Source organism: Ips typographus, linkage group LG1 (assembly GCF_016097725.1).
Source record: "Ips typographus isolate SLU linkage group LG1, UJ_Ityp_2.0, whole genome shotgun sequence".
Classification (NCBI taxonomy): Eukaryota; Metazoa; Arthropoda; class Insecta; order Coleoptera; family Curculionidae; genus Ips; species Ips typographus.
The window spans coordinates 25238372-25263152 of record NC_138422.1 but is presented as its reverse complement, the minus strand read 5'-3'; the positions used below and the strand labels follow the sequence as shown (position 1 = coordinate 25263152).

Here is a 24781-nt window from a genome sequence, read left to right as displayed (position 1 = left end):
TTGCATTCTTCTCTTGAATAGGTTAGGTTAGGTTAAAGTTATACTAAACTCTTTCCAGTGATCTGCCGAGTTCTTTTCTAGTGATTTTGATGGCCAGATTTGCTCCTTTGAATATTACATATGATGTGTGTGATGACCATTTCCATTTTCATTATAATAGTACAATGGTATGGAGTATGACATTCAATTCATTTTTTTTTTACTAATAAAAAATTTAATTCTTTCGGTTTTTTTAGTTTGAATAATAACTTCTAAAAGTTTGGAGGGTTCCAATAATTACATATTTCCAAATATCTAAAATCCTTGGGACAAAGGACATCCCTAATATTAAAGAGTAAATTTCGTCTCCAGGTTTTTCGAAAATATTTTAAATATTTAGATTGTAATAGAAGATTGACTGTGTTGTATCTCTTTGGTCAATATATCAAATATCCTGTCTGCAGTTCGTCCTTGCCTCTTTCATAAATATTAATTTAAACTCTCCTCCAAGGTGAGAAAGTTGTACAAATTGTAAATTCACCGAGCGTCCTGTTTCATTAAATTACGCTCGGAATCGAATTTGGAAATATCAAAAATTCTTTCGGGGATCAGTGCCGACACGTCAGAATGAATTATACTCGTTTCGTGCTGAACGTGATAAAGCAGGATTGCCAACTTTGCAATATGTTTAGTCACGTTTATAGAGCACCAAATACTAAATGTATTGCATGTCAACTTAATGTCCGTAGTGGGACACACAACAGGTAACTGACAGGAATCACGGAATTAGTTCTCCCTATTAAAGGGATTAACCCAAATTACTACAAGCAGATGAGATGTCTCTATTATAGTTGTAAACGATTTAAGAACTTCTAATATCTCTGAGAAAAAATACTCTTGGTATTTGAGTTTAAGAATGTTGCTACAACATCTAAAATAAAAGCATAATAGGATTGGAAAGGAAAACTAAAAACAACTGGATTGCTTTAATGATATTTCTTGGATTCAAAATCGATTTAGAGTTTTTAGGACGAAAACCATACGGCGGATAAAGCTTGTTTTAAGGAGGAGTTGGGGATTTTAGAGTGGTTTAAAGAGGGATTAATGGCTTTAGAGTTTTAGCTTAACTTTCGACGACAAGATCGACAAGAAAGTATTTTCAAAATAAGTGATAATATTTACGATCTCTAAAACAACTTTCCCTTTCACAAGGAAACGTAAATTCATTGTTATAAATGTCTTGTCGAGAATGATTCACTCCATCTTCTTTTAACTCTTATCAATTTATTTAATCAACGATTAAATTTTATTTTAAAGTCACGTGACTTATTTTGTGTGTCAACTAGCTTTTACAGTGTTGCCAGCTTAGAATTGCATTTGCAACATCACCTGAAAAGTATTTTTCAATTTCAGTTTTTCCAACTCTCTAAATTTTTGAACTATTTTTTTTTGGTCACGTGATTGTTTTGGCAAGTGTCAACTGATCTTTAAAATTGGATTATCAAAGTCACATTGTCTCTTACAATTTCAATTTGTGCAGCTGTCTAAATTGAATTTGAGCAGCTTTTACAAATGTCTAAATTTGATTTAGCAATTTTTCACAGAATATAGTTTGAATTTCATTACTCTTCTTGACTGAATATGGCAGCTTCGTATTTTGTTTATTTTTGTTATTTTCTCTATCTTTCTTCTTTTCTGTGATGACAAAATTGAGAGGGAAATAGAGATAAATAGTAGGAGTTGTTGATTTCTAAAGAGGCAAAATGAAAGATTAACGAGAAAAAGACAAGAAAATAGACAAGAAATCAATGACACTCGTCACGTGATTTAGTTTCAGAAATTTGGTCTGTCACAGTCACGTGATAATTGTCTAACTGTCCAACAGAAGAAGAAAGTGTCTTGACTATTTTAATTTGGAAATTTTTATTTTTCATTTTTTTTAGGCAGCTTTTATGTAAAATTTTATAATTTTAGCATAATTTTGTATTATTTCATAATTTTACTACTTTTCTCGACTGGAAAGCAACTTGTCTTCTTTTCTTTGTTCTTTCTTATTTTTTTCCTTGTCGAGACGCTACAGTAAGAAAAAGAGAAGTTTTAGGAAAACAGAAAGAACCAGCAAAATTGATAGAGGAAAAGATGAGAAGATAGAAAGAGAGAGGAATAGTAAGAATACAACGGGTTAGAAAGCGAAAGTGTTTTTGATTTCTCAAGAGGCAAAATGAAGGATAGACGAATCAGGAAAAGACAGGAACAAAAAGAGATAATAATTGCACGCTACAATAGAAAGATAGTGAGAGAAAAAAGTGCGAAAGAGACAAGAAATATGACAGAAATAACAGGAAACAGGAAAAGTAAAAACATTCAAATTAAGAAACTGATTCTCGAATTATAATTATCTATTAAATTCATTAATTTTTTCCACAATAAGACTATCAAAATACTAGTTCGTTGAATCCAATTGAAAATCTAAGAATTTGTACTAAATTTTATGTTTAGTATAGTTTTTATTAAATCTGCTGATATATCTCTTATTTATTTTTATAACTTTCTACTTTTTAATTAATAATTAATAATTATGTTGAACAGAAAAATAACACTGTTGTGGTCTGTCATTTCTGTTATTTTGTTAAATAATTCTTTTTAGAAAACTATCGGTTTTAAATTTATTTTAGAATAACCACCTTTAAACTGCTTTCCTCAAAATTAATAAAAATGTACTAATTATTAGAAAATGACAATAATGTTTCATATTTGAAAATTATAAGAAATCCCAAAGGCAGCATTAAATTTGGTTAGTCAAAAAATAGTCAAATACAATCTGACAGCTCCCTCTGTATAATATTTTAGAAAGTATGGACAGCTCCCTCTAAACAAAAACCCTTCAAGGATAGGTGAAAATCAATGACGGTTTACCCTTGAGGTTGGCGCCACCTGTGTCCTACTCCATCAACTAACAATTCAATAAAATAGAGCCATCTATGAACAAAACTTTGTATTAAAACAAAAAAATTAATTCACCATCTGATTCAACTTAATATTTTATTTTATTCTGGCTTAAAAGTATTATAATTATTATTAGATTGCTAAAGTATTTAAAACGCTTGTTTTTAGGTTAAGTCAATTATTTAAACAATCTCAAGATGATTAATAATTGTTTGTCAGGCAAGTCACCGTTGGATTAGTATCAATCAAAACTTGTGCACAAACATAAGGGAAATTCGTGTTTATGGTCGTTAATCAGAGGACTAAATAATGCGGGAATATTAATATGGGAGGAATGCCAGAACTATCGGCCAACTGGTGTTATTTGTTTATCGATCACATAAAGTAAATATGTATGGGGGACCTTTTACCCTAATAAAGATTTTCTGGAATATATTGCTTGTGCGGCTACTCTAAATAGCAATATAACTGAAATGGATACGGTCTTTTGAACACTCGCACTTAAACTTGCAGCTGTTGCAAAAATCGTGCGAGGCAAAGTATGAATAAAAATATTGCTTTAAAACACTTTATCAAGTAGATTTTTATAAGCAAAGTAGACAGGGTTTTAGAAGTAAAAATTCGAAAATATGACCCTTAAAATATGTAAAAGCTTTTTAGCCAAAAGAGCTTTTATAGAGCTAGCTTTTGAATTTCTTTGTCAATATGGACCTACGAAGTGGGCTTTGTAACTCTGCGTTTTTTCCAGATCAAGCCTAAATATTTACAATAACTTTTCAGTTTCCCTGATTTTTATGAATAAAGTGTAAAAGTATTAAAAAAAACGCAATATCTGTTCGAACTATTGACTGATAGTTTGTAGATTCAAGTTTGCCCATTCAGCTTTATAGTGTCTTAATATTAATTAACACTGACGTTTCTTTTTAAAAGCTGTGTGTACAGGGTGTACTGTACTAAATTTAATTGCAGGAATGTCAGTTCTCAAAATCTGTAAAATATACAGAGTGTTTCAGAAAATCAGAAAATTTCCAAGTTTAATCCAAATCTCATTTTACTTGGCATTATCTAACCTCACTCTTCAGACTGGTTGTAAAACCAATCTCAAATCAAACTGACGATATTTATTGGCAGCACAATGGGGCACCGCAACGACGTCTCCGCTCTAAACGTATACGTCAAGTTCAACAATGTGATATGCCCGAATTGGGAAGCCAATTAGAGTCGGGACTGCGGCAAAGCGTGCGCAACCGACTTTCGGTATGAAAACGCGCGAAAATCGGGAAAACTTCAGTTTGGACGCTCTTCCTCGAAGGTTAAAGTTCACCAGAGTGTTCGGTGTTAAACCATCAGTAACGCGGAAATGTCGTCTTTGACGTGGTGCATGCGATTTTAGTTCGGTCTGGGTTATCAGTAAGTCTGACGAAAGAGAAAATTTTCATCAATTCTTAAACTAATTTTGTATTTATTTAACTTTAAAACTGATTAAACAACTTTAAACTTGTTATTGATAAACATTTGAATTACAGGAATCATATTGGGGGTTTACAAAAATTTGATGGCAAAATGAAATGAGTGATGTCATTACAAATTTTAGCCAGTTTGCTTAATACAGTGATGTTCACAAATCAGTATAGTTTCCAAGATTAGAAAATGATGTTTCAAATTAATTTAATTTTTTTTTCTTAAAACAGAAGAAGGAAAATTCGAGAAAGCTTTTTTGATACTTTATTGATACGAAATCAGTTAAATTTGATTTTTGAGATATTTAGAAAAAAGTGATATTATGGATTTTTATTTATTTTCGGACTTATTTAAAATAGAAAATAAGAACCTTATTGCAACTTTTAAAATTCTCGTTTCGTTTCTTAAAAAAGACCATTAATACCCTCAATTTTTTTGAAAAATTAAACATTTTAAATCGCTTTTTTTGTGCTTATTTCACCTATTTTGAGGTCCTTTGGTATAAATATACCCTTTGCTGGGCATTGGAACTCTTATAGAGCAAATTTGCCAAAAATGCACTTTTTACTAAAACTGTCATTTTTTGTATTTTTGATAAGTTGTAACTTTTTTTATTTGAACTCCTATCAATTTCGCTAAACCGCCATTAGAAAAGGGATAAAAAATACTACAAAATGAGCCAAAACTCGCCTCTTTAGTACTGCACGTTACCGAGATATTGAATCTTAAAAAGTACTTAAAAAAGACCCTTAATACCCCCCCATTCTTTCAATTTTTTTGAAAAATGAAAAATTTTAAATCGCTTTTTTTGTGCTTATTTTACCTATTTTGAGGTCCTTTGGTATAAATATACCCTTTGCTGCGCGTTGGAACTCTTATGAAACAAAATAAAAATTTGCCAAAAATGCACTTTTTACCAAAACGGTCAATTTTTGTATTTTTGATAAGTTGTAACTTTTTTATTTCAACTCCTATCAATTTCGCTAAACCGCCATTAGAAAAGGGATAAAAAATACTACAAAATTAGTCAAAACTCGCCTCTGTAGGACTTCACGTTATCGAGATATTGAATCTTAAAAAGTACTTTAAAAAGACCCTTAATACCGGGGCATTCTTTCAATTTTTTGAAAAATGAAAAATTTTAAATCGCTTATTTTGTGCTTATTTTACCTATTTTGAGGTTCTTTGGTATAAATATACCCTTTTCTGTACATTGGAACCCTTATGAAGCAAAATAAAAATTTGCGAAAAATGCACTTTTTACCAACACGGTCATTTTTTGTATTTTTGATAAGTTGTAACTTTTTTATTTGAACTCCTATCAGTTTCGCTAAACCGCCATTAGAAAAGGGATAAAAAATACTACAAAATTAGTCAAAACTCGCCTGTCTAGTACTTCACGTTATCGAGATATTGAATCTTAAAAAGTACTTAAAAAAGAACCTTAGTACCCCCCCATTCATTCAATTTTTTGAAAAATAAAAAATTTTAAATCGCTTTTTTTGTGCTTATTTTACCTATTTTGAGGTTCTTTTGGTATAAATATACCCTTTTCTGTACATTGGAACCCTTATCAAGCAAAATAAAAATTTGCCAAAAATGAACTTTTTACCAAAACGGTCATTTTTTTGTATTTTTGATAAGTTGTAACTTTTTTACTTGAACTCCTATCAATTTCGCTAAACCGCCATTAGAAAAGGGACAAAAAATACTACAAAATTAGTCAAAACTCGCCTCTCTAGTACTTCACGTTACCGAGATATTGAATCTTAAAAAGTACTTAAAAAAGACCCCTAATACCATTCTTTAAATTTTTTTGAATAATGAAAATTCTTTTAGTGCTTTTTTGTGCTTATTTTACCTTATTTGAACTCCTTTGGTATAAATATACCCTTTGCTGTGCCTTAAAACCCTTATGAAACAAAATAAAAATTTTCAAAAAAAGGACTTTTTTACCAAAACTGTCATTTTTTGTATTTTTGATAAGTTGTAACTTTTTTATTTGAACTCCTATCAATTTCGCTAAACAGCTATTAGAAAAGGGATACAAAATACTACAAAATTAGTCAAAACTCGCCTCTCTAGCTCCTCACATTACCAAGATATTCCATTTTAAAAAATACTTAAAAACCATCTTTGGTTATTATATGGAGCAAAAAAAAAGCACAGAATGTTATTAAATAGTCATTTTAATAGGGTATACAGTAAATTAATTCATTTCATTATGGATTTTATGCAAAGTAGACTGAATTTCAAGATTGAAGTCATTTTTCTTGTCAGATTTGTGTCAGTTCTTATGTCAAAAGTTATGTCCGGTTTTCGATCGATGACAGAATCGCATTTGTCAGTTCTAATATACGTCAATAACTTCTTCCTACAGTTTCAATTAAATATTTCTTACATATCAGCACCAGAATTTATTTTCGAAAACGACCCGTACTACAATCTCCTAATTTAACTAACTTTGTATCTATTACGTTTTACAGAACAAAAAAGTGAATTATCAAAAATACATCTCTTTTCTTTACTTAAATAATTAATTTCAAGAATAATTAAAAAATATTCTTCAATAGGAGGTTCTGTATAAAAGAATCCTTTCTGATGACGCCTTTGTTTGCATATATTTAAATTAAATTTCTGTATTTTTTATGTAGAATACACAGTTATCTTAAAATATTATAATTTCGGGACACACTGTTTATTATATTTATTTAATTAAACAAATGTAACTTTACCACAAATAGATTTTTTGAACGATTAGTAAAATAAAAGCTATTTGCATTATTTCCAAGTAACGTTTCATGTTTCTTCTTATATTTTACGAGTATTATGTTCAGATCTAATAAAAATATAATAAAGCTAAGTAACCGCAGGCAAAACTTGCCAAGTTCAACGGTAGTTTTCAGAATGTATGCTAATAATATGGAAAAATTCAATACAGCTAATACCACAAAAAATACACTAAATCCTATTGAAACACAGTTTTCCAGTGTGAATAAGAAGCACCCAATAATTCTATAAAGCAGGTTATTTGAAGATAAGTAAATTACTTATAAAAAATATATCGAAAATCGCTTTCTTTATGAGGGGTTTTAAGATAATGTTATAAAAAAATTTTATGCGTTGCCTTTATAGGGTTATAACTTTTGGTCATTTACAGAATTACAACCGAAGTAATAGTTTTAAATATTATTTCAATTCAATTTCAACAAAACACTTAAACGTTTTATTAAAGCTTAATCCAAAAAATGTTAGTCAACAAGTTATTAATTCAAATAAAAAAGCTCTTAGAGTAAAAGCTAAATAATTACATACCTTAGTAGAGTGAATAGGAAGTTTAAAGGAAAACTAAATGAACATTAATTTGAGCAACTATGCCATTAAAATTTTGTTTTGCTTTTTAAGTTTTTATAGTGCAACACAGAAGCTTAATGAACATTTAGTTCACCATATACTAATTCACACTTTTTTAGAGTCATTTTTATGGAGATAAAACTTGAGGTAAATTATCTAGGGAGTTATTATAGTAAGAGGTGAAACTAATTTATTTTCTGATAACCATCATTTATCACTCTTGATTTAAATATTTTCATGTTGCTACTTAATCGATCACCTAGATTAATTGTGTTTTTTGACGTCTTAATCGAAGTAAGTTGAGTTAGTTTTAAGCGGGGACGAAATCTATTCAGTTGATTGCAATTAGTTGCTATCTACTAATTACATTAATTTTTTGGCATTAAATTCTCATACAATTTCCATACCAAAGCTATTTTATATACCAAACTTTTCTTTCCTTTTCTGTTTGGTTGACTAGAAATGGATTCTAGGAATATGAAATTTCACAGAATTACCAACTGAATTATGTAACAGTCATTTCTTACCGTTATACACGTTCAAAACATTATTGACAAGGCTGTCTTTGTATGTATTCTCCTGTCTCCTGTCTCAATGTATTGTTTTACTAAAGGAGAAATTGTCGATTAATGGATATGCAATCTCCGCTCAATACCTTGTTATCTACAACCCTTGTTGGCTAAAGTTACATTTTGAACTCGCTTATAAAGGTGGCATCTCACTCATCAAAACTACAGAAGCAAGGAATAATTCACTGGAACTGACATTTTGATATCAACCATCAAAAGGACACTCTTGAGACACTCTTGATAGTTTTTCTGACTTTTGTCTGTGTTGAGAAAACGCTTTTCTGGCTGTGAAAATGAACAATTTAATCTTCTGCCCAACAATTAGAAACTTTAAAACTTTGAAAATAGCATTTTTCACTCTCAAGCCACACTATTTGAAAGTAAACGTCTGAAAATTTGACAGTTTAGTAGCAAATTTTTGACTGTTGTCATTTGAGTACACTTTTCTGATTTAGGAAATTAACATTTTAAACTTCTGTCCACTGTCTCAAGTTTCGAAATGTAAAAATAAAATTTTTAACCCTAAAATCACACTATTCTAATTTAGACCTGAAAATTCAAAATTTGACAGTTTTGAGGCAGTTTTTTGATTTATGACACTAGAAAAGGCTAACTTTGAAAATTGCATTTTTCACTCTCAAGCCTCACTATTTCAATATAGACAGTTTCCAAATTGAAAATTTGACAGTTTATAGGCAGACTTTTGTCATTTGAGTACTCTTTTCTAACTTTGAAAATTAACATTTTAAACTTCCGTCCCACTGTATCAAGTTTCAATCTTTGAAAATTGCTTTTTTAATTCGCAAACCACACTATATCAATATAAACAGTTTGAAAATTGAAAATTTTACCGTTTTGAGGCAGGTTTTCTAACTTTTGTCATTTGAAAACGCTTTTCTGACTTTGAAAATCAACATTTTAATTTTTTTTCCTACTGTCTCAAGTTTTAAACTGTGATAATTACATCTTTACTTCCAAAATCACATATTTCCACTTTAATCTCGCTGAAAATTAAAAATTGGCAGTTGTTAAGCAGTTTTTTGACTTTTGACAATAGAAAACGCTTTATTGTCTTTGAAAATCAGTATTTTAAAATTTTTCTCTACTGTCGGAAGTTTTAAAATTTGATAATTGCATTTTTACTTTCCTGAAAGATATCTTTCCACTATTACCTCGCTGAAAATTGAAAATTTTACAGTTGTCAGGCAGTTTTTTCACTTTTGATAATCGAAAACAGTTTTCTGACTAGATATTAACATTTGAAACTTACTTTCTCGAGTTTCAATTCCTCAAAGTTGAATTTTACTTCAAAAACTGCATATTTCCAGTTTTGACTTAATGGAAATTGAAAATTTGACAGTTTTCAGCCAGATTTTCTACTACTGACACTACAAAATGCTTTTCTGACTTTGAAAATCAACATTTTAAACTTTTTTCCTACTGTCTCAAGTTTTAAACTGTTATAATAACATCTTTACTTCCAGAATCCCATATTTCCACTTTTATCTCGCTGAAAATTGAAAATTTGACAGTTGTGAGGCAGTTTTTTGACTTTAGACAATGGAAAACGCTTTTCTGACTTTGAAACTCAGTATTTTAAACTTTTTTCCTACTGTCTCAAGTTTTAAAATTTGATAATTGCATTTTTACTTTCCTGAAAGATATCTTTCCACTATTACCTCGCTGAAAATTGAATATTTCACAGTTGTCAGGCAGTTTTTTCACTTTTGATAATCGAAAACGTTTCTCTAACTAGATATTAATATTTGAAACTTACTTTATCGAGTTTCAATTCCTAAAAGTTGAATTTTACTTCAGAAACTGCATATTTCCACTTTTGACTTTTAGTGAGGCAGTTTTTTGACTTTTGACAATTGAAAACGCTTTTCTGACTTTGATAATCAGTATTTTAAACATTTTCTCTACTGTCAGAAGTTTTAAAATTTGATAATTGCATTTTTACTTTCCTGAAAGATATCTTTCCACTATTACCTCACTGAAAATTGAACATTTCACAGTTGTCAGGCAATTTTTTCACTTTTGATAATCAAAAACGTTTCTCTGACTAGATATTAACATTTGAAACTTACTTTCTAGAGTTTCAATTCCTAAAAGTTGAATTTTACTTCAAAAACTGCATATTTCCAGTTTTGACTTAATGGAAATTGAAAATTTGACAGTTTTCAGCCAGAATTTTTACTACTGACACTACAAAACGCTTTTCTGATTTTGAAAATCAATATTTTAAACTTTTTTCCTACTGTCTCAAGTTTTAAACTGTTATAATAACATCTTTACTACCAGAATCACATATTTCCACTTTTATCTCGCTGAAAATTGAAAATTTGACAGTTGTGAGGCAATTTTTTGACTTTTGACAATAGAAAACGCTTTTCTGACTTTGAAAATCAGTATTTTACACTTTTTCTCTACTGTCGCAAGTTTTAAAATTTTATAATTGCATTTTTACTTTCCTGAAACATATCTTACCACTATTAACTCGGTGAAAATTGAAAATTTGACAGTTGCCAGGCAGTTTTTTCACTTTTGATAATCGAAAACGGTTCTCTGACTAGATAACAGTTTGAAACTTACTTTCTCGAGTTTCAATTCCTAAAAGTTGAATTTTACTTCAAAAACTGCATATTTCCACTATTGACTTACTGGAAATTGAAAATTTGACAGTTTTAAGCCAGATTTTTTACTACTGACACTACAAAACGCTTTTCTGGCTGTGAAAATTAACATTTCAAACTTTTTTCCTTCTGTCTCAAGTTTTATACTGTGATAATTACATCTTTACTACCAGAATCACATATTTCCACTTTTATCTCGCTGAAAATTGAAAATTTGGCAGTTGTGAAGCAGTTTTTTGACTTTTGACAATAGAAAACGCTTTTCTGTCTTTGATAATCAGTATTTTAAACATTTTCTCTACTGTCGCAAGTTTTAAAATTTGATAATTGCATTTTTACTTTCCTGAAAGATATCTTTTCACTATTAACTAGCTAAAAATTTAAAATTTGACAGTTGTCAGGCAGTTTTTTCACTTTTGATAATCGAAAAAGTTTCTCTAATTAGATATTAACATTTGAAACTTACTTTCTGGAGTTTCAATTCCTCAAAGTTGAATTTTACTTCAAAAACTGCATATTTTCACTTTTGACTTACTGGAATTTGAAAATTTGTCAGTTTTAAGCCAGATTTTTTACTACTGACACTACATAACGCTTTTCTGGCTGTGAAAATTAACCTTTTAACCTTCTGTCCCACTGTATCAGGTTTCTTTCAAAATTGCATTTTGAGCTCCCATCAAGACTCTCTATTTCAATAGACAATCTGAAAATTGAAAATTTCACAGTTTTTCTGACTTTTGTCATTAGGAAACGCTTTTCTTTCTTTAAAAGTCATGATTTTAAACTTTTGTACCACTGTCTCAAGTTTTACACTTTGATAATTGCATTTTTCTTCCAGAATCACATATTTTCACTTTTAACTTGCTGAAAATTAAAAATTTGACTCTTGCCAAGCATTTTCTTAACTTTTAACAATAGTAAACGCTTTTCTGACTTTAGACTTAACATTTGAAATTTTCACTCCACTTTCTCGAGTTTCAACCCCTGAAAGTTAAATTTTACTTCAAAAATTGCATATTTCCACTATTCCTGGAAACTGAAAATTTGACAATTTTGGCAGTTTTTTGACTATCATTAGCTCCAAAATGTTAATACAGAATTGTCATAATCTGTTCTACAAACTGACCCTTCTGATCTGCTTTGAGTGTTTTGATCTATATATTTCAAAATTGTCAAAGCAGATAAATAGTTTGAAGTTTGACAACTTTCATTATTTTAATGTAATTACGTTGTTTAACTCTTGTACGATACTGACTGACAAAATAATTTGCAAATCAGCAGGCATTAGATCAGCATTTCAGGCAGGACTGGTTTTTTCCACTTGTGCGATAAAGCCCGCGCTTTTGCTATTTTAAATAAGATAGGGGGCCTACTTTACGATTAACTTTCCCACAATGTGTTTCGGATTAGTGGTATTCTGGGGGTTAATGAATATCTGGCCTTATTTACGGTTCGGGTTGTTGAACCGGCTAATAAATAATGGCAGACGGGCGGCTATAAAGCGGGCCATTATATTGATAAGATCAGTCGTTTTTAGGACAAAGCGAGCGATTTTTTTCGCGTTTTGTTAACGTCATTAAATGTTCACACCTACCTGCATCTTATTGTTCATTCAAGGCAATTTATCATCAGTTTTTTGGAAAATTGAAATATTTAATTCACATTTCTATTCACTGTTTTATTAACAAGGCTGCCAGTTCGAGTATAATGGCTGCTGAATTTGTATCGCTAGCTACAAAGCGACAACCGGAACTTTCATGCTGAACAGCGTCATGTTATATGCATGACATGACGAGCTGTTGGTAATTTCGAATTGATTTTGACAAAGCCTATACACCTTTCAGAAAATTGCATGTATACAAAAGTATCGGATACAAACAAATACTTAATTTTGTGGAGGCGTGTGAGTAAGTAATTATGCAAAAAGCAATTTTAAACATAAATTCATAAAAATCATGCAGAATCGATATAATGAGGACAAAATGTGTGTATTTTATTTTTTTATAGATTTTGTACTTTTTTGGCACAAAACAGTAGGATGGAAAAATGTTTCTCTCTTTCCTTCTTTGCTTTTAAGAAAAAAGACTGATCCCACTTTACTACAAACCAAGAAAATAATTAAGTGAACTGAATTATTGCACTGAACCAAACCACATTTTAACAAAATCGCTGAAAGGATCATTGACATATTAATGAAAATTCAAGATATTTTTTGTATGACGAACGTTTTTTTTTATCTTAAAACCTGGACATTAGATAGAATTTACCAATTTGTTTTTAAAATTGCAAACTATCGTTAAGTAGGTAACACCGTACAGTAGCACAAAAAATTGAATCTTATATTCTTTAGTTAGTAACAAGTTGCAAAAATGTCGTGATTATTCCAAAATAATAACAGATATTTTAATAAAATTTGGAGTATTTTAAATAATATGAAAAGCGCATATTTTGTATTAAAAAAAAGTAGAACTCTACTGGTTATTGCATAACTAAAATGATTTCACGTCCCAATTGATTTTTGAAAAAAATACCTCTCTTTTAAGTTCAACAATTTGATATAGCTGAACTAATTTTTAAAATTACTGGCAATAATTTTTAATCGAATTACAATTACAAATTTAAGCCAAATTGCTAATTTTACTTATTAAATTAATCTTTTACTCTTCTTTTACTTTCAGTTCAGAATAAATTTATTTCAAGGATAATTTCTATGGGTACTGTGAAAGCAGACTCTCATTTCATCAGAAATTATGTTTAGAATAAAATTATTCTGAAGTGAAAGTACACTTTACGTAACTCTAAAATAGTATAAGAATGTTAAAAGTTTTCCATTCAGTAACATGTGTGTTTTCCATTATTGGTTTTTCCACAGAACCGCTTTTTTCTAAAGCTTTCTTTCTAATTTACTAACGAGTTTTTCCTATATTCCATGCTGCACACTTTTAGCTGAGTTTGCATTTTATCCGCCTATCCAATCAACATTAAGACTTCAATTCTTGGTTAGTAGTATAAGTAATTCGGTTTTATTGAAATGGGTAGTTAGGTTTAGAGCCAGACTCTATCTGAGTAGTAATACAATTTAGTAGCTTTTACTCATTCAGGCCAGTAAGGAAAATTCATTTAAAATTCAGTTTATTTCTGAAAAACGTACAAACCACTAAATTTTTGTTTTTTAATGGGTATTTTTTATGCTGCAATGTCAGTTACACATTTTAGTCATTCGTCAAATTTAGCGACTTAGAAGACCATAGTGCATAGTGTTATTCTTAAACCTTGACTTTCCTTTCAATTACGTTATTACATCATATTTTGACACATGACATTTGCCTGTCAATTACAGCTCTGCCTTTTGTTCTGTTCTAGTCCTAAAAACTGTCAAATTCAATCCCATATAAGTACAAATCGAAACATACCTGAAAAGTAACAAAGCTAATTTGATTTTGGTTGAATACATTTTATATCTCCATCAGCGAATTTTTGTCATATGTAACATTTGTTTGTCTGTTTCTGACTTTACTTTAGTTTTCTTTAAATCTAGTAAAATCAACGTAAACAGTATCAAACGCATTTTTCAGCTTTATGAGTGGAATTTTGACAATTATCACATTTGACCGTTAGTATCATACAGATCTGTCTTTTGTTCTAAACCAGAAAACGGTCAAATTCAATTCCATAGAGGTACCAAACAACGAAACATACTAGAAAAGTAACGAAATCAGTTTATCACTTTGGTTAAATGCATTTTATACTCCCATCAGTGCATTTTTGACATTTGTAACGTTTAGTTGTCTTTCTGACTTTAGTTTATTTTTAAATATGACAACCGTCTAAAATCCTCAATAAAGCTATAAAACCTCAAAACACTTTTAAAATCCAGGAAAATCAATCAGAATTAAACGCATTTTATAGCTTTATGAGTGGAATTTTGACAGTTGGCACAGTTATCTCCTGGAAACCTGGAAATTATCAATTCAATCCCCAAAAAAGTGCAAAACCACGTAATATTATATTTGAAAATTAACGAAATCAGTTTGATTTTATTTGAATGCATTTTATACTTCCATCAGTGCATTTTTGACATTTGTAACGTTTGGTTGTCTTTCTGACTTAACTTTAGTTTATTTTTAAATATGACAACCGTCTAAAATCCTCAATAAAGCTACAAAACCTCAAAACACTCTTAAAATCCAGGAAAATCAGTCAAAATTAAACGCATTTTATAGCTTTATGAGTGGTATTTTGACAGTTATGACATTTGGCACAGTTATCTCCTGGAAACCTGGAAATTATCAAATTCAATCCCATAAAAGTACAAAACCACGAAATATTATTTTTGAAAATTAACGAAATCAGTTTGACTTTGGTTGAGAGCATTTTATACCTCCATTAGTGAATTTTTTACATTTTTAACATTCGGTTGTATGTTTCTGACTTAAGTTTAGTTTATTTTTAAATATGACAACCGTCAAAATCCTCTTAATGAAGCTGTAAAACCTCAAAACACTCTTAAAATCCAGTACCAACAGTAATAGTATCAGACAGCTCTGTTTTTCGTTCTGTTTTATACCAGAAAACTGTCAAATTCAATCCAATAGAGGTACAAAACAACGAAGCATACTTGAAACGTAACGAAATCAGCTTGAATTTTGAATGCATTTTTGAATGACATTTATAACATTTGGTTGTCTGTTTCTGACTTAATTTTTAAAATGACAACCGTCAAAATCAAAACCAATCCCATGGAAGTACAAAACAACGAAAGATACTTGAACCATAAGTTACTTTAGCCTGGTTTGAACCAGGACCAGGAAGAAATCAGAGTTTTACATTTTTTTAATTTTTATTAGAAGTACAAGAAAATTTTGTTGAACAAGGCTATTGAAAAAATGGAAAAGAAAATTTGCCATTCCATTTAAAATTGTCAGATTCTAATACTATTTCTAACAATTTTACTAAAAATCCAGCAGTTTCGAGACATTTGGAAATGCCAGTGGCTTCTAAAATTTCATTGTCTTCAATTTGCACACAGTATTTGATTGATTTTTACTCTGAGCTTTGAAATGTACAATTTAGGCCAACTTTTACTTAAAAAAGTTCTTCCTACTTTATACGGTGTGTTTTTTTTTTATTTTTCGTTTTTGAACCTTTAGAGCATTTCCTGTCAATTTTTTTAAATTATTTGTTAGTTAATTATCATATTTACGAAACAATCAGTTTTTTGTTTTTCACCATTACCATTCTCGATAGATCGGTCAATACTGCATTAGTAAAAATGTATATTATGTAAATTTTGTTAGACTAACTGACTAACACAAAAGCTACAATAGTTCTGAAGCTCAGCATTGTAACTTCTCTTGAATCTATTTTCTTTCTAAATATTTAGCTGCTTATTGTTCCCAGATTGTTGATTAGGCACTTTGCAACTAACTACATTTGCTACGGAATTTCACTTGACGTGCCCGAATTCACAAAATATTGTCTCCATTATATGGTAAACTCCCATTGAAATCCGCGCGTAGACGAATCAATTCAAACCGACGCGACGACCAAAACGAGATTAGCCTGAGTAATGAAATTTATTACTGAATAGATTACTCCTATTAAACTTTAATAGGAGCGGAATAAGATCGCATTCAATTCCGGAGATACACGTGAAATTAACTTTGCAAGGATTTTGGGAAAGTTGTTCTTTTCTGAGTAATGCGAACGAATTTGTCCTCGTCCGAGAGAAAGCCATACTTGCTTTTTCCTGTTCTTAAGATTTGTAAATGCAGTGTTACAATTTGTTTTTGTTATAAATAAAGAGTTTTTTAGCGGTTGGATCTAGTTAGATCTAGAGGTCTTCTGATGATGCAAAAATAAACTGGCAAATTTCAAAACTTAATTTAACGTTTTCTGTTATTTATTGTTTTAGAGATTTTGGTTTATCAATAATAAATTAAATGAAGTAAAACTTCAAAGCTGACAAAGTGATTCTTGTATCAAATGAGTACCAATTTTATAACTTTTTTTATGACAGGAAGCCTTTTCTAAAAAAAATTGCAGTTTCAGCTTTTTGTCACTTTCCTTTATTATCTCTTGTCTAAATTAAGACAAATAATATGTTTTTGAGATGAGAAGATTGACGTAAAACTAAATATATTATTATTTAAACAATTAGTAATGTTTACAAACTGACAATTGTCATAATAACTGTCACAAATCTCAGAAACGCGTCTTCAGGGCACGACAGTCAGGGACAAAATTGCCTGTAATACACACTTGGAGTAAGAAAATACCTGTTTTAAGCCCATTTTTGGAATCCTCACTAAATTTCTTTTCCTATAGCCTAAAAAAAACTAAATATTGGTACCGCCAGGGAAAAAAGCGGTATCAAGATTTGAACCCCCAGAAACACAGTTTGAAAAGACAGTCAGGGACAAAATTGCCTGTAAAACACACTTGGAGTAAGAAAATACCTGTTTTAAGCCCATTTTTGGAATCCTTACTAAATTTCCTTTCCTATAGCCGAAAAAAAAAACTAAATATTGGTACAGACAGGAAGAAAAGCGGTATCAAGATTGGAACCCCCAGAAACATAGTTTGAAAAGACAGTCGGGGCAAAATCGTCTGTGAAACACACTTGGAGTGAGAAAATTACTGTTTTAAGCACATTTTTGGAATCCCCATTAAATTTCCTTTCCAATAACCTAAAAAAAACTCAAATTTGGTACAGTCAGGGACGAAAGAGGTGTCAAAATTTGAACTGCCACAAACACAGTTTGAAAAGACAGTGAGTGACAAAATCGCCGTAAAACCCACTTGGAGTGAAAAAATGACTGTTTTAAGCACATTTTTGGAATCCTCATTAAATTTCCTCTCAAATAACCTGAAAAAAAAAACTAAAAAATTTGGTACAGTCAGGCAGAAAAGTGGTATCAAAGTTTGAACTGCCAGAAACACAGTTTGAAAAGACAGTTAGGGACAAAATTGCCTGTAAAACACACTTGCAGTGGGAAAATACCTGGTTTAAGCCCATTTTTGGAATCCTCAATAAATTTCCTTTCCTATAGCCTAAAAAAAACTAAATATTGGTACAGCCAGGGAGAAAAGCAATATCAAGATTGGAACCCCCAGAAACACAGTTTGAAAAGACAGTGAGTGACAAAATCGCCTGTAAAACCCACTTGGAGTGAAAAAATGACTGTTTTAAGCACATTTTTGGAATCCTCATTAAATTTCCTTTCCAATAACCTAAAAAAACTCAAATTTGGTGCAGTCAGGGTCGAAAGAGGTGTCAAAATTTGAACTGCCACAAACACAGTTTGAAAAGACAGTGAGTTACAAAATCGCCTGTAAAACCCACTTGGAGTGAAAAAATGACTGTTTTAAGCACATTTTTGGAATCCTCATTAAATTTCCTCTCAAATAACCTGAAAAAAAAACTAAAAAATTTGGTACAGTCAGGTAGAAAAGTGGTATCAAAGTTTGAAGTGCCAGAAACACAGTTTGAAAAGACAGTTAGGGACAAAATTGCCTATAAAACACACTTGCAGTGGGAAAATATCTGTTTTAAGCCCATTTTTGGAATCCTCAATAAATTTCCTTTCCTATAGCTTAAAAAAAACTAAATATTGGTACAGCCAGGGAGAAAAGCAATATCAAGATTGGAACCCCCAGAAACACAGTTTGAAAAGACAGTCGGGACAAAATCGCTTGTAAATCTAACTTGGAGTGAAAAAATTACTGTTTTAAGCACATTTTTGGAATCCTCATTAAATTTCCTTTCCAATAACCTAAAAAAAAAACTCAAATTTGGTACAGTCAGTGAGGAAAGCGGTGTCAAAATTTGAACTGCCACAAACACAGTTTGAAAACACAGTGAGTGACAAAATCGCCTGTAAAACCCACTTGGAGTAATGAAATGACTGTTTTAAGCACATTTTTGGAATCCTCATTAAATTTCCTCTCAAATAACCAAAAAAAAAAAACTAAAAAATTTAGTACAGTCAGGCAGAAAAGTGGTATCGAGATTGGAACCCCCAGAAACACAGTTTGAAAAGACAGTCGGGACAAAATCGCTTGTAAAACTCACTTGGAGTGAAAAAATGACTGTTTTAAGCACATTTTTGGAATCCTCATTAAATTTTCTATCGAACAAAATTTAGTACAGTCAGGGAGAAAAGCGTTGTCAAAATTTTAATTATTAATGCCAGAAACACAATATTTGTAATTTACCAGTAATTTATCCATCGCTAAAAACAACACAACTTAACTTAACTTTTTTGCTTTAAACTGAAATGTAAATTTTGTGGTACATTCCATTTGCATCGATAGTCTTCCCTGTAAACTGCAAAGTTTAAGTGACGTTTCATTAAAATCTTGTTGGGAATTTTGCTTACTCATTTTGGAAAACGTCTTAAGTCTCTAAAGTGATTTGCATACTAATTGGACTCCTGAAGATAACTTAGTTAAGGTCTGGTTTCGCGTGAAACTTTCAGTTACGTCAAATCAGCTAGACCAAGAAGGCTTGACAATAATAATTATAAAGCAAAACAACCACTCTCACACCCCCAACATAATTAAAGATCCTATAAGCTATTGTATGTACACAATCGCTATTCATCAGAGCGTCATTACACTCCCTTACAACGATCAGGTTTACGTCGCACTAAAAGCATTGGCAACTTTCTCAATGCATGGACTATTAGTTTTCCGAATGTAAACTAGGTCAAATACCAGCTCAGAAAATGTTTTTGGCTCTTGTATCGTTTGCCAGGTTTAATGACAAGTTTAAGAGTTCCAGTTGCCCCAGGACCTGGATGAAAACGTTCGTCAGACATTTTGACATTCCCTCGAAATACAAAAATTTGCTGTTTATGTGTGAATGAAGAATGTTGTGTTTCGATATGAGATTGGTGCAACGTTTACGTGGTGAACGACCGGTCAACGAAGAATCCACGTCCAGGGATCGGTCAAAAAGTGTGTGCGTCACTAGTTTTAGGAGTAAACCACCTAGAGATGTCAGCGCTTTTAAATTGTTCCATAGACGTGCCAGCAGTGCTTTGTAAGTATTAAAAATAATTAGTTTGTTTCAATTTTATCACATAATTTTATGTAAAAAAGCGTAATTAGTTATTTACCTAACAAGTGTGGAATGTGGTACTTTTTTCTACTAACTGCAGTTGCCTGAACCAGGCAAAAATAAAATGAATGCGGAAAAGTTACTTTACCCGCATTCAGTGCGGAAAGTAGCTATAATTACATGCTCGTTGAATAATAAACAATTTTCTCTTGACATTGGAGAAGCTTTCCAGCACTTTATTTGCACCTCAGAAACACCAAAATGTATCTTTCAAACTGTCTTGAAGGTAATGTAAAAGGTTCTCAAACGGTTTTTACAGGTCAGAAACACCAAAATGGCAAAATGGCATTAGTGGATTCCGTTCCTTTAAAATATCATCTGAACTGTTTTCAGTTGCTTAGATTTTCAAGGTTGAGAGAAAAATTGGCTAAGTTTGAAGCCCTCTAGCGGTCAAACGGTTTAACCAACTAATCAGTGTTGTCATATCTTTAGAAAGCCCATTTCATTGGCTGTCTACTGACCTGCAAAAGTTTATATAGTGTGAACCAAATAAGGGAGTTATTTACGTTACATCAAAAAAGTGAAAAAAATTGGTTAATTTTGACGCCCTCTAACGGCTAAACCGTCAAACCAATTAACCAAAGTGGTTTAATTTTTTACAAAGCCCATTTTATTGGCTATCCATCGACATATATCAAAGTTCTTACCATGTCAGTCAAATACGAAAGTTATTTAGGTTAGTTTAGGTTACAAAACTACGAAGGCGTAGAAGGGACACAGACGTTATTTTTCTTAAATTTCGACTAAAAACTCGGAAATTAACTAAATTCCGACTTCGCACTCGGAAATGAGTTGCAATGTTGTCAAACTGACAAATTCTACTATTTTAGATCTACTAATTAAGATCAAAGAGTGTTTGCAATGTTGCCAAACTGACTAATTTTACTAATTTGGTTTGAAGAGTATATGCAATGTTATCAAACTGACTAATTCTACAATTTTGGTTTGAAGAGTGTTTCCAATCTGTCCAAACTAACAAGTTCAACTAATTTCTTTGATGTGTGTTTGCTTGCAATGTTGCCAAATTAACAAACTATCCTAATTTAGATCGAAGACTGTTTGAATTGTTGCCTAACTGACAAAATTTGGTAATTTGGTTCAAAAGTATCCTTGCAATGTTATCAAACTAACAAATTCTACAATTTTAGTTCGAAGAGTGTTTGTAATGTAACTAATGTAACCAAACTGACAAGTCCGACTAATTTCTTTGAAGTGTGTTAGCAATGTTGCCAAAGTTAACAAATCTTACTAATTTGCTTCGAAGAATGTTTGCAATTGTTGCCAAACTGAAAAATTTTGTCTAATTTGGTTTGAAGAGCTTTTGCAATGTGACAATGTAAATTCTGAGTTCGAAGTCGGAATTTAACTAAATTCCGAGTTCAAAGTCGCAATTTACCAAAATTCTTTCGGAATTTAACTAATTTCCGAGTTCAAAGTCGGAATTTAGTTAATTTCCGAGTTTGAAGTCGGAATTTAGTTAATTTCCGAGTTTGAAGTCAAAATTTAACTAATTTCCGAGTTCAAAGTCGGAATTTAGTTAATTTCCGAGTTCGAAGTCGGAATTCAGTTAATTTCCGAGTTTGAAGTCGAAATTTAAGAAAAATACAAAACAGTGCAAGAAAGGTTTTAGAAAAGCGTAGAATGCATATCAAAATGACCGGAATAAAAATCACGTAAAAACCGGTTGAAATAAGAAAATAAAAACATGTCAAAATGGCGGAAATGTCACGTGATCTTTAAAAAACTAGTTAAAATTCATAAACATTGTCAAAATCGGGTTGGTTACAAAATCTAATTTTTTTGATAATAATTATTAAAAAGTATGAAATAAAAAAATTCGGTTATTTGAAAAAATATCAAACAAGTGTAGTAGGGGAAAGTTGTAAAACAATTCCTCTCTACAAGATTGCATTAGGGCACTTTTGCCCTATGGGGCCTCCTCAGGGAGATATTCTTTAAAAACTGTGTCAAAGCACAAAAAAGTGCTGTAAAAGACCCTAAACAAGTTCAACAAACGTAACTCAGTTAGTTGGAAAGGTATCAAAAAAGTGTTGTGGGAAATTTTACTCTCTACAAGATTGCAAATGGATTTTTAGGGCACTTTTGCCCTAAAGCTTATTCGAAATCTGCAAAAATATATAGGGTGTCCCATTTTAAAAAAAATATACACGTTTGGTTCATATCTTAAAAACGATGTGCTCCAGAAACAAACGGATTAGATATTTGAAGTGTGGCTTTTCTGTGTCGCTAAATGATAGAGGGAAGTTTCAAACCATCGAATTTTTCAACACCCTGTACAAGCCGTTTTCTTACTGGTTAAGTTTATAAACTTAGCACTAGCAGCTGCTCTTAAAGACTTCTTAAATTAAATTAAAAATTAGACTCACACAAAAAAATTTTATCCAACAATATAACCCAATTAAAGGAAACAATAATATCGGTGTGTGTCATATCCTCGTAAATTATGCTGGAAGCTTCTCAATAAAGCCGGATTAACTGCAAAATGCAGGACGCGTGTGTTTATATCTGCAAATACGCCTGGCCTATCCCAACTCGTCCCTAAATAAGTAAGATAAACAGAAACCTTTCCGTGCTCAAAGTGTGTGGATCGTTTATTTAAACCAGCCGGAAATGGGTGACCGAGATAAAAATAATGGGTTTTATCTTTTTCTTTTTGCTTTTGGGGAAAGTGTCGAGAAAAAAGGTATAATTTTGCGAGAAACAAGTACAAAGATACATACGTTTTTTCTCTCAAAGTTTACCAAGGAGCCCAGTTTTGATATAATAAGAGTACAAAATTGCTTTTTGACGCCTTAAAAACAAGTTTTTTTTGCACAAAAATGGGTCATTAAATTTGATTACAGGAAATAAAACAAAAGCTATTTGGAACCCTAAAAGTTGCCCAATTCTACTTAAAGCTGCGTCATCTTTGTGTCTTTTTGTTAACTTTTAATTTTTACATTAACTAATTTATGGTATCATAAAGTTTTTTGACCTAGAAATAATAGAACTCGGGTTACTTTCAGTGTTTTACTAAAAAAACGTGTATCATACTTGGGCAAATTATGACAAAAATTATTTAATAATATTGAGAATTTGTGTTAACTTTTTTTAACTGTGTTTCATTTGAACTGTGTTTTAAGAGACCATTTTATAATCATTTTCCGAATTTTTTATTAAAACTTATTTTAAAACAAAACGGGTACACCAAACACATTGTCACAATTTCCGGGACTATAACGTTAATTAAAGCTGCAAATTCAGTGAGCCCGTACTTTTATTTACAATTTTAATAACGCCTGGTGTGTCCCAATCCCTAAACAACTAAGATAAATAAGAATGCGCCTTTGTCCTTGTGGCTCGCTTTGTGTTTATTTGAAAAAAGCCAGAAAATAGTCGACCGTAATTGGAACAAATAAACCATAATAATTGCAAATATACAAGGTAATACCAGGATTACTTTAGAGAACTTTATGAAACTGGAGTATCCTTTGAAACATAATAAACCTTAGAAATTTCCAGTTTGCTTTGTGTATATTATCTCATAATATCTCGCAGGTGGCAATGTGTTGTTTATGATACTCAGTTTGCCTTGTTAGTGGTTACATAGAAAATCTGCATTTATACTAAACTAGTGTTACGTACATAGCAATATTGGTTAGTTTACAGCCACTTGTATAGGCTATACATCATCAATTTGAGGCTGTAAGTTTGATATCGATATTAAAATGTTTTTTTTGTAATTTCTATAGTCTTTCTAGGAATATTTTCTGTTTTCTTAACAGCTTCCTTCCAAGTATTTTGTTCATTTGTATTGATTTCAATCTTATTAGTACTAATTGAATTAATCCTTCTTTATGAAAGAAATTTAGACTTTACCTATAACAATCACATTAGCAACAAATCTGGTATAAACCACCCTTAAGAAAGAAAGAATTTATAAAACTTCTCCTTAAAACTTTCTTAAATTAAGCACAAAATCAATCTTAACACAATATTCAAACATTGGAAAATACAACTTTAGCATTAACTGTAAGAAAATTTTGAATTTTAGGTCGTTGTGTAGCTACAGCTAAATTTAAAGTTTTAAAGTTAAATTTAGTTTATTATCAACATGATTTAAAATCATTATTCTTAATGCTAAGGCTAAAATTAAATTTGATTTTATAAACCAGGCTTAACTTTTAGTAATGCACGTATCAAAACATGTTTTTACGATCCAAAAGGAGCACACAAAAGCACAAAAAGGTCAACACCTCTGATTTTACTGTTCAGACACGAAATATCGGTTTTCCTAGGCGATACTATCCCCAAGTTATGGAATATTCGCTGCTAGGGTTTTCCTTTGTTGTCATTTTTAATAGTGAACTACAATCCACTGAAATTTCCAGTGCTTGTTATTTTGCCCATAAAAGATCTTTTTCCTGTATTATTATGTCTATTTTATGTAATCTCTGTTTGGTGTGGTTTTGTTTTCCTATTTTCTTCGTGACCGATAAGTAGGAATGATGTTTGGCTGCCTTTTTTACGTGTTGAAGGATTACGTTTTGTGATTGGTTCTTTCTTGGTTGTTATAAAAACCACCTCAAATATCACTAATATCCAAAGTACTTATGTAATTTCCTTGTTTTATAAACTGAAGTTTTAAAGGAAAAATTAAATTTCTTCTCATCTACTCTTTGACAAATAGACCTCACTGAATGTTCATTTTT

General features: G+C 30.9%; 1 protein-coding gene across 4 annotated transcripts in view; it reads left to right on the top strand.

Moving 5' to 3' along the window:
* The window catches only part of LOC145740111 (GTPase-activating Rap/Ran-GAP domain-like protein 3), a 125944-nt gene that overhangs the window by 48421 nt on the left and 52742 nt on the right, over positions 1-24781 (top strand). The window contains exons 1-2 of one of the 4 annotated variants that reach the window (XM_081995471.1): positions 4231-4335; positions 19731-19991. The exons of 2 other annotated variants lie outside the window; for them this stretch is intronic. In XM_081995471.1, coding sequence (XP_081851597.1) covers positions 19819-19991 — 173 coding nt within the window. In that variant the 5' untranslated portion in view covers positions 4231-4335; positions 19731-19818. Of the gene's footprint in view, positions 1-4230; positions 4336-18151; positions 19992-24781 lie in introns of those variants that run through there. One more of the 4 variants, XM_081995472.1, reaches the window with a different exon arrangement.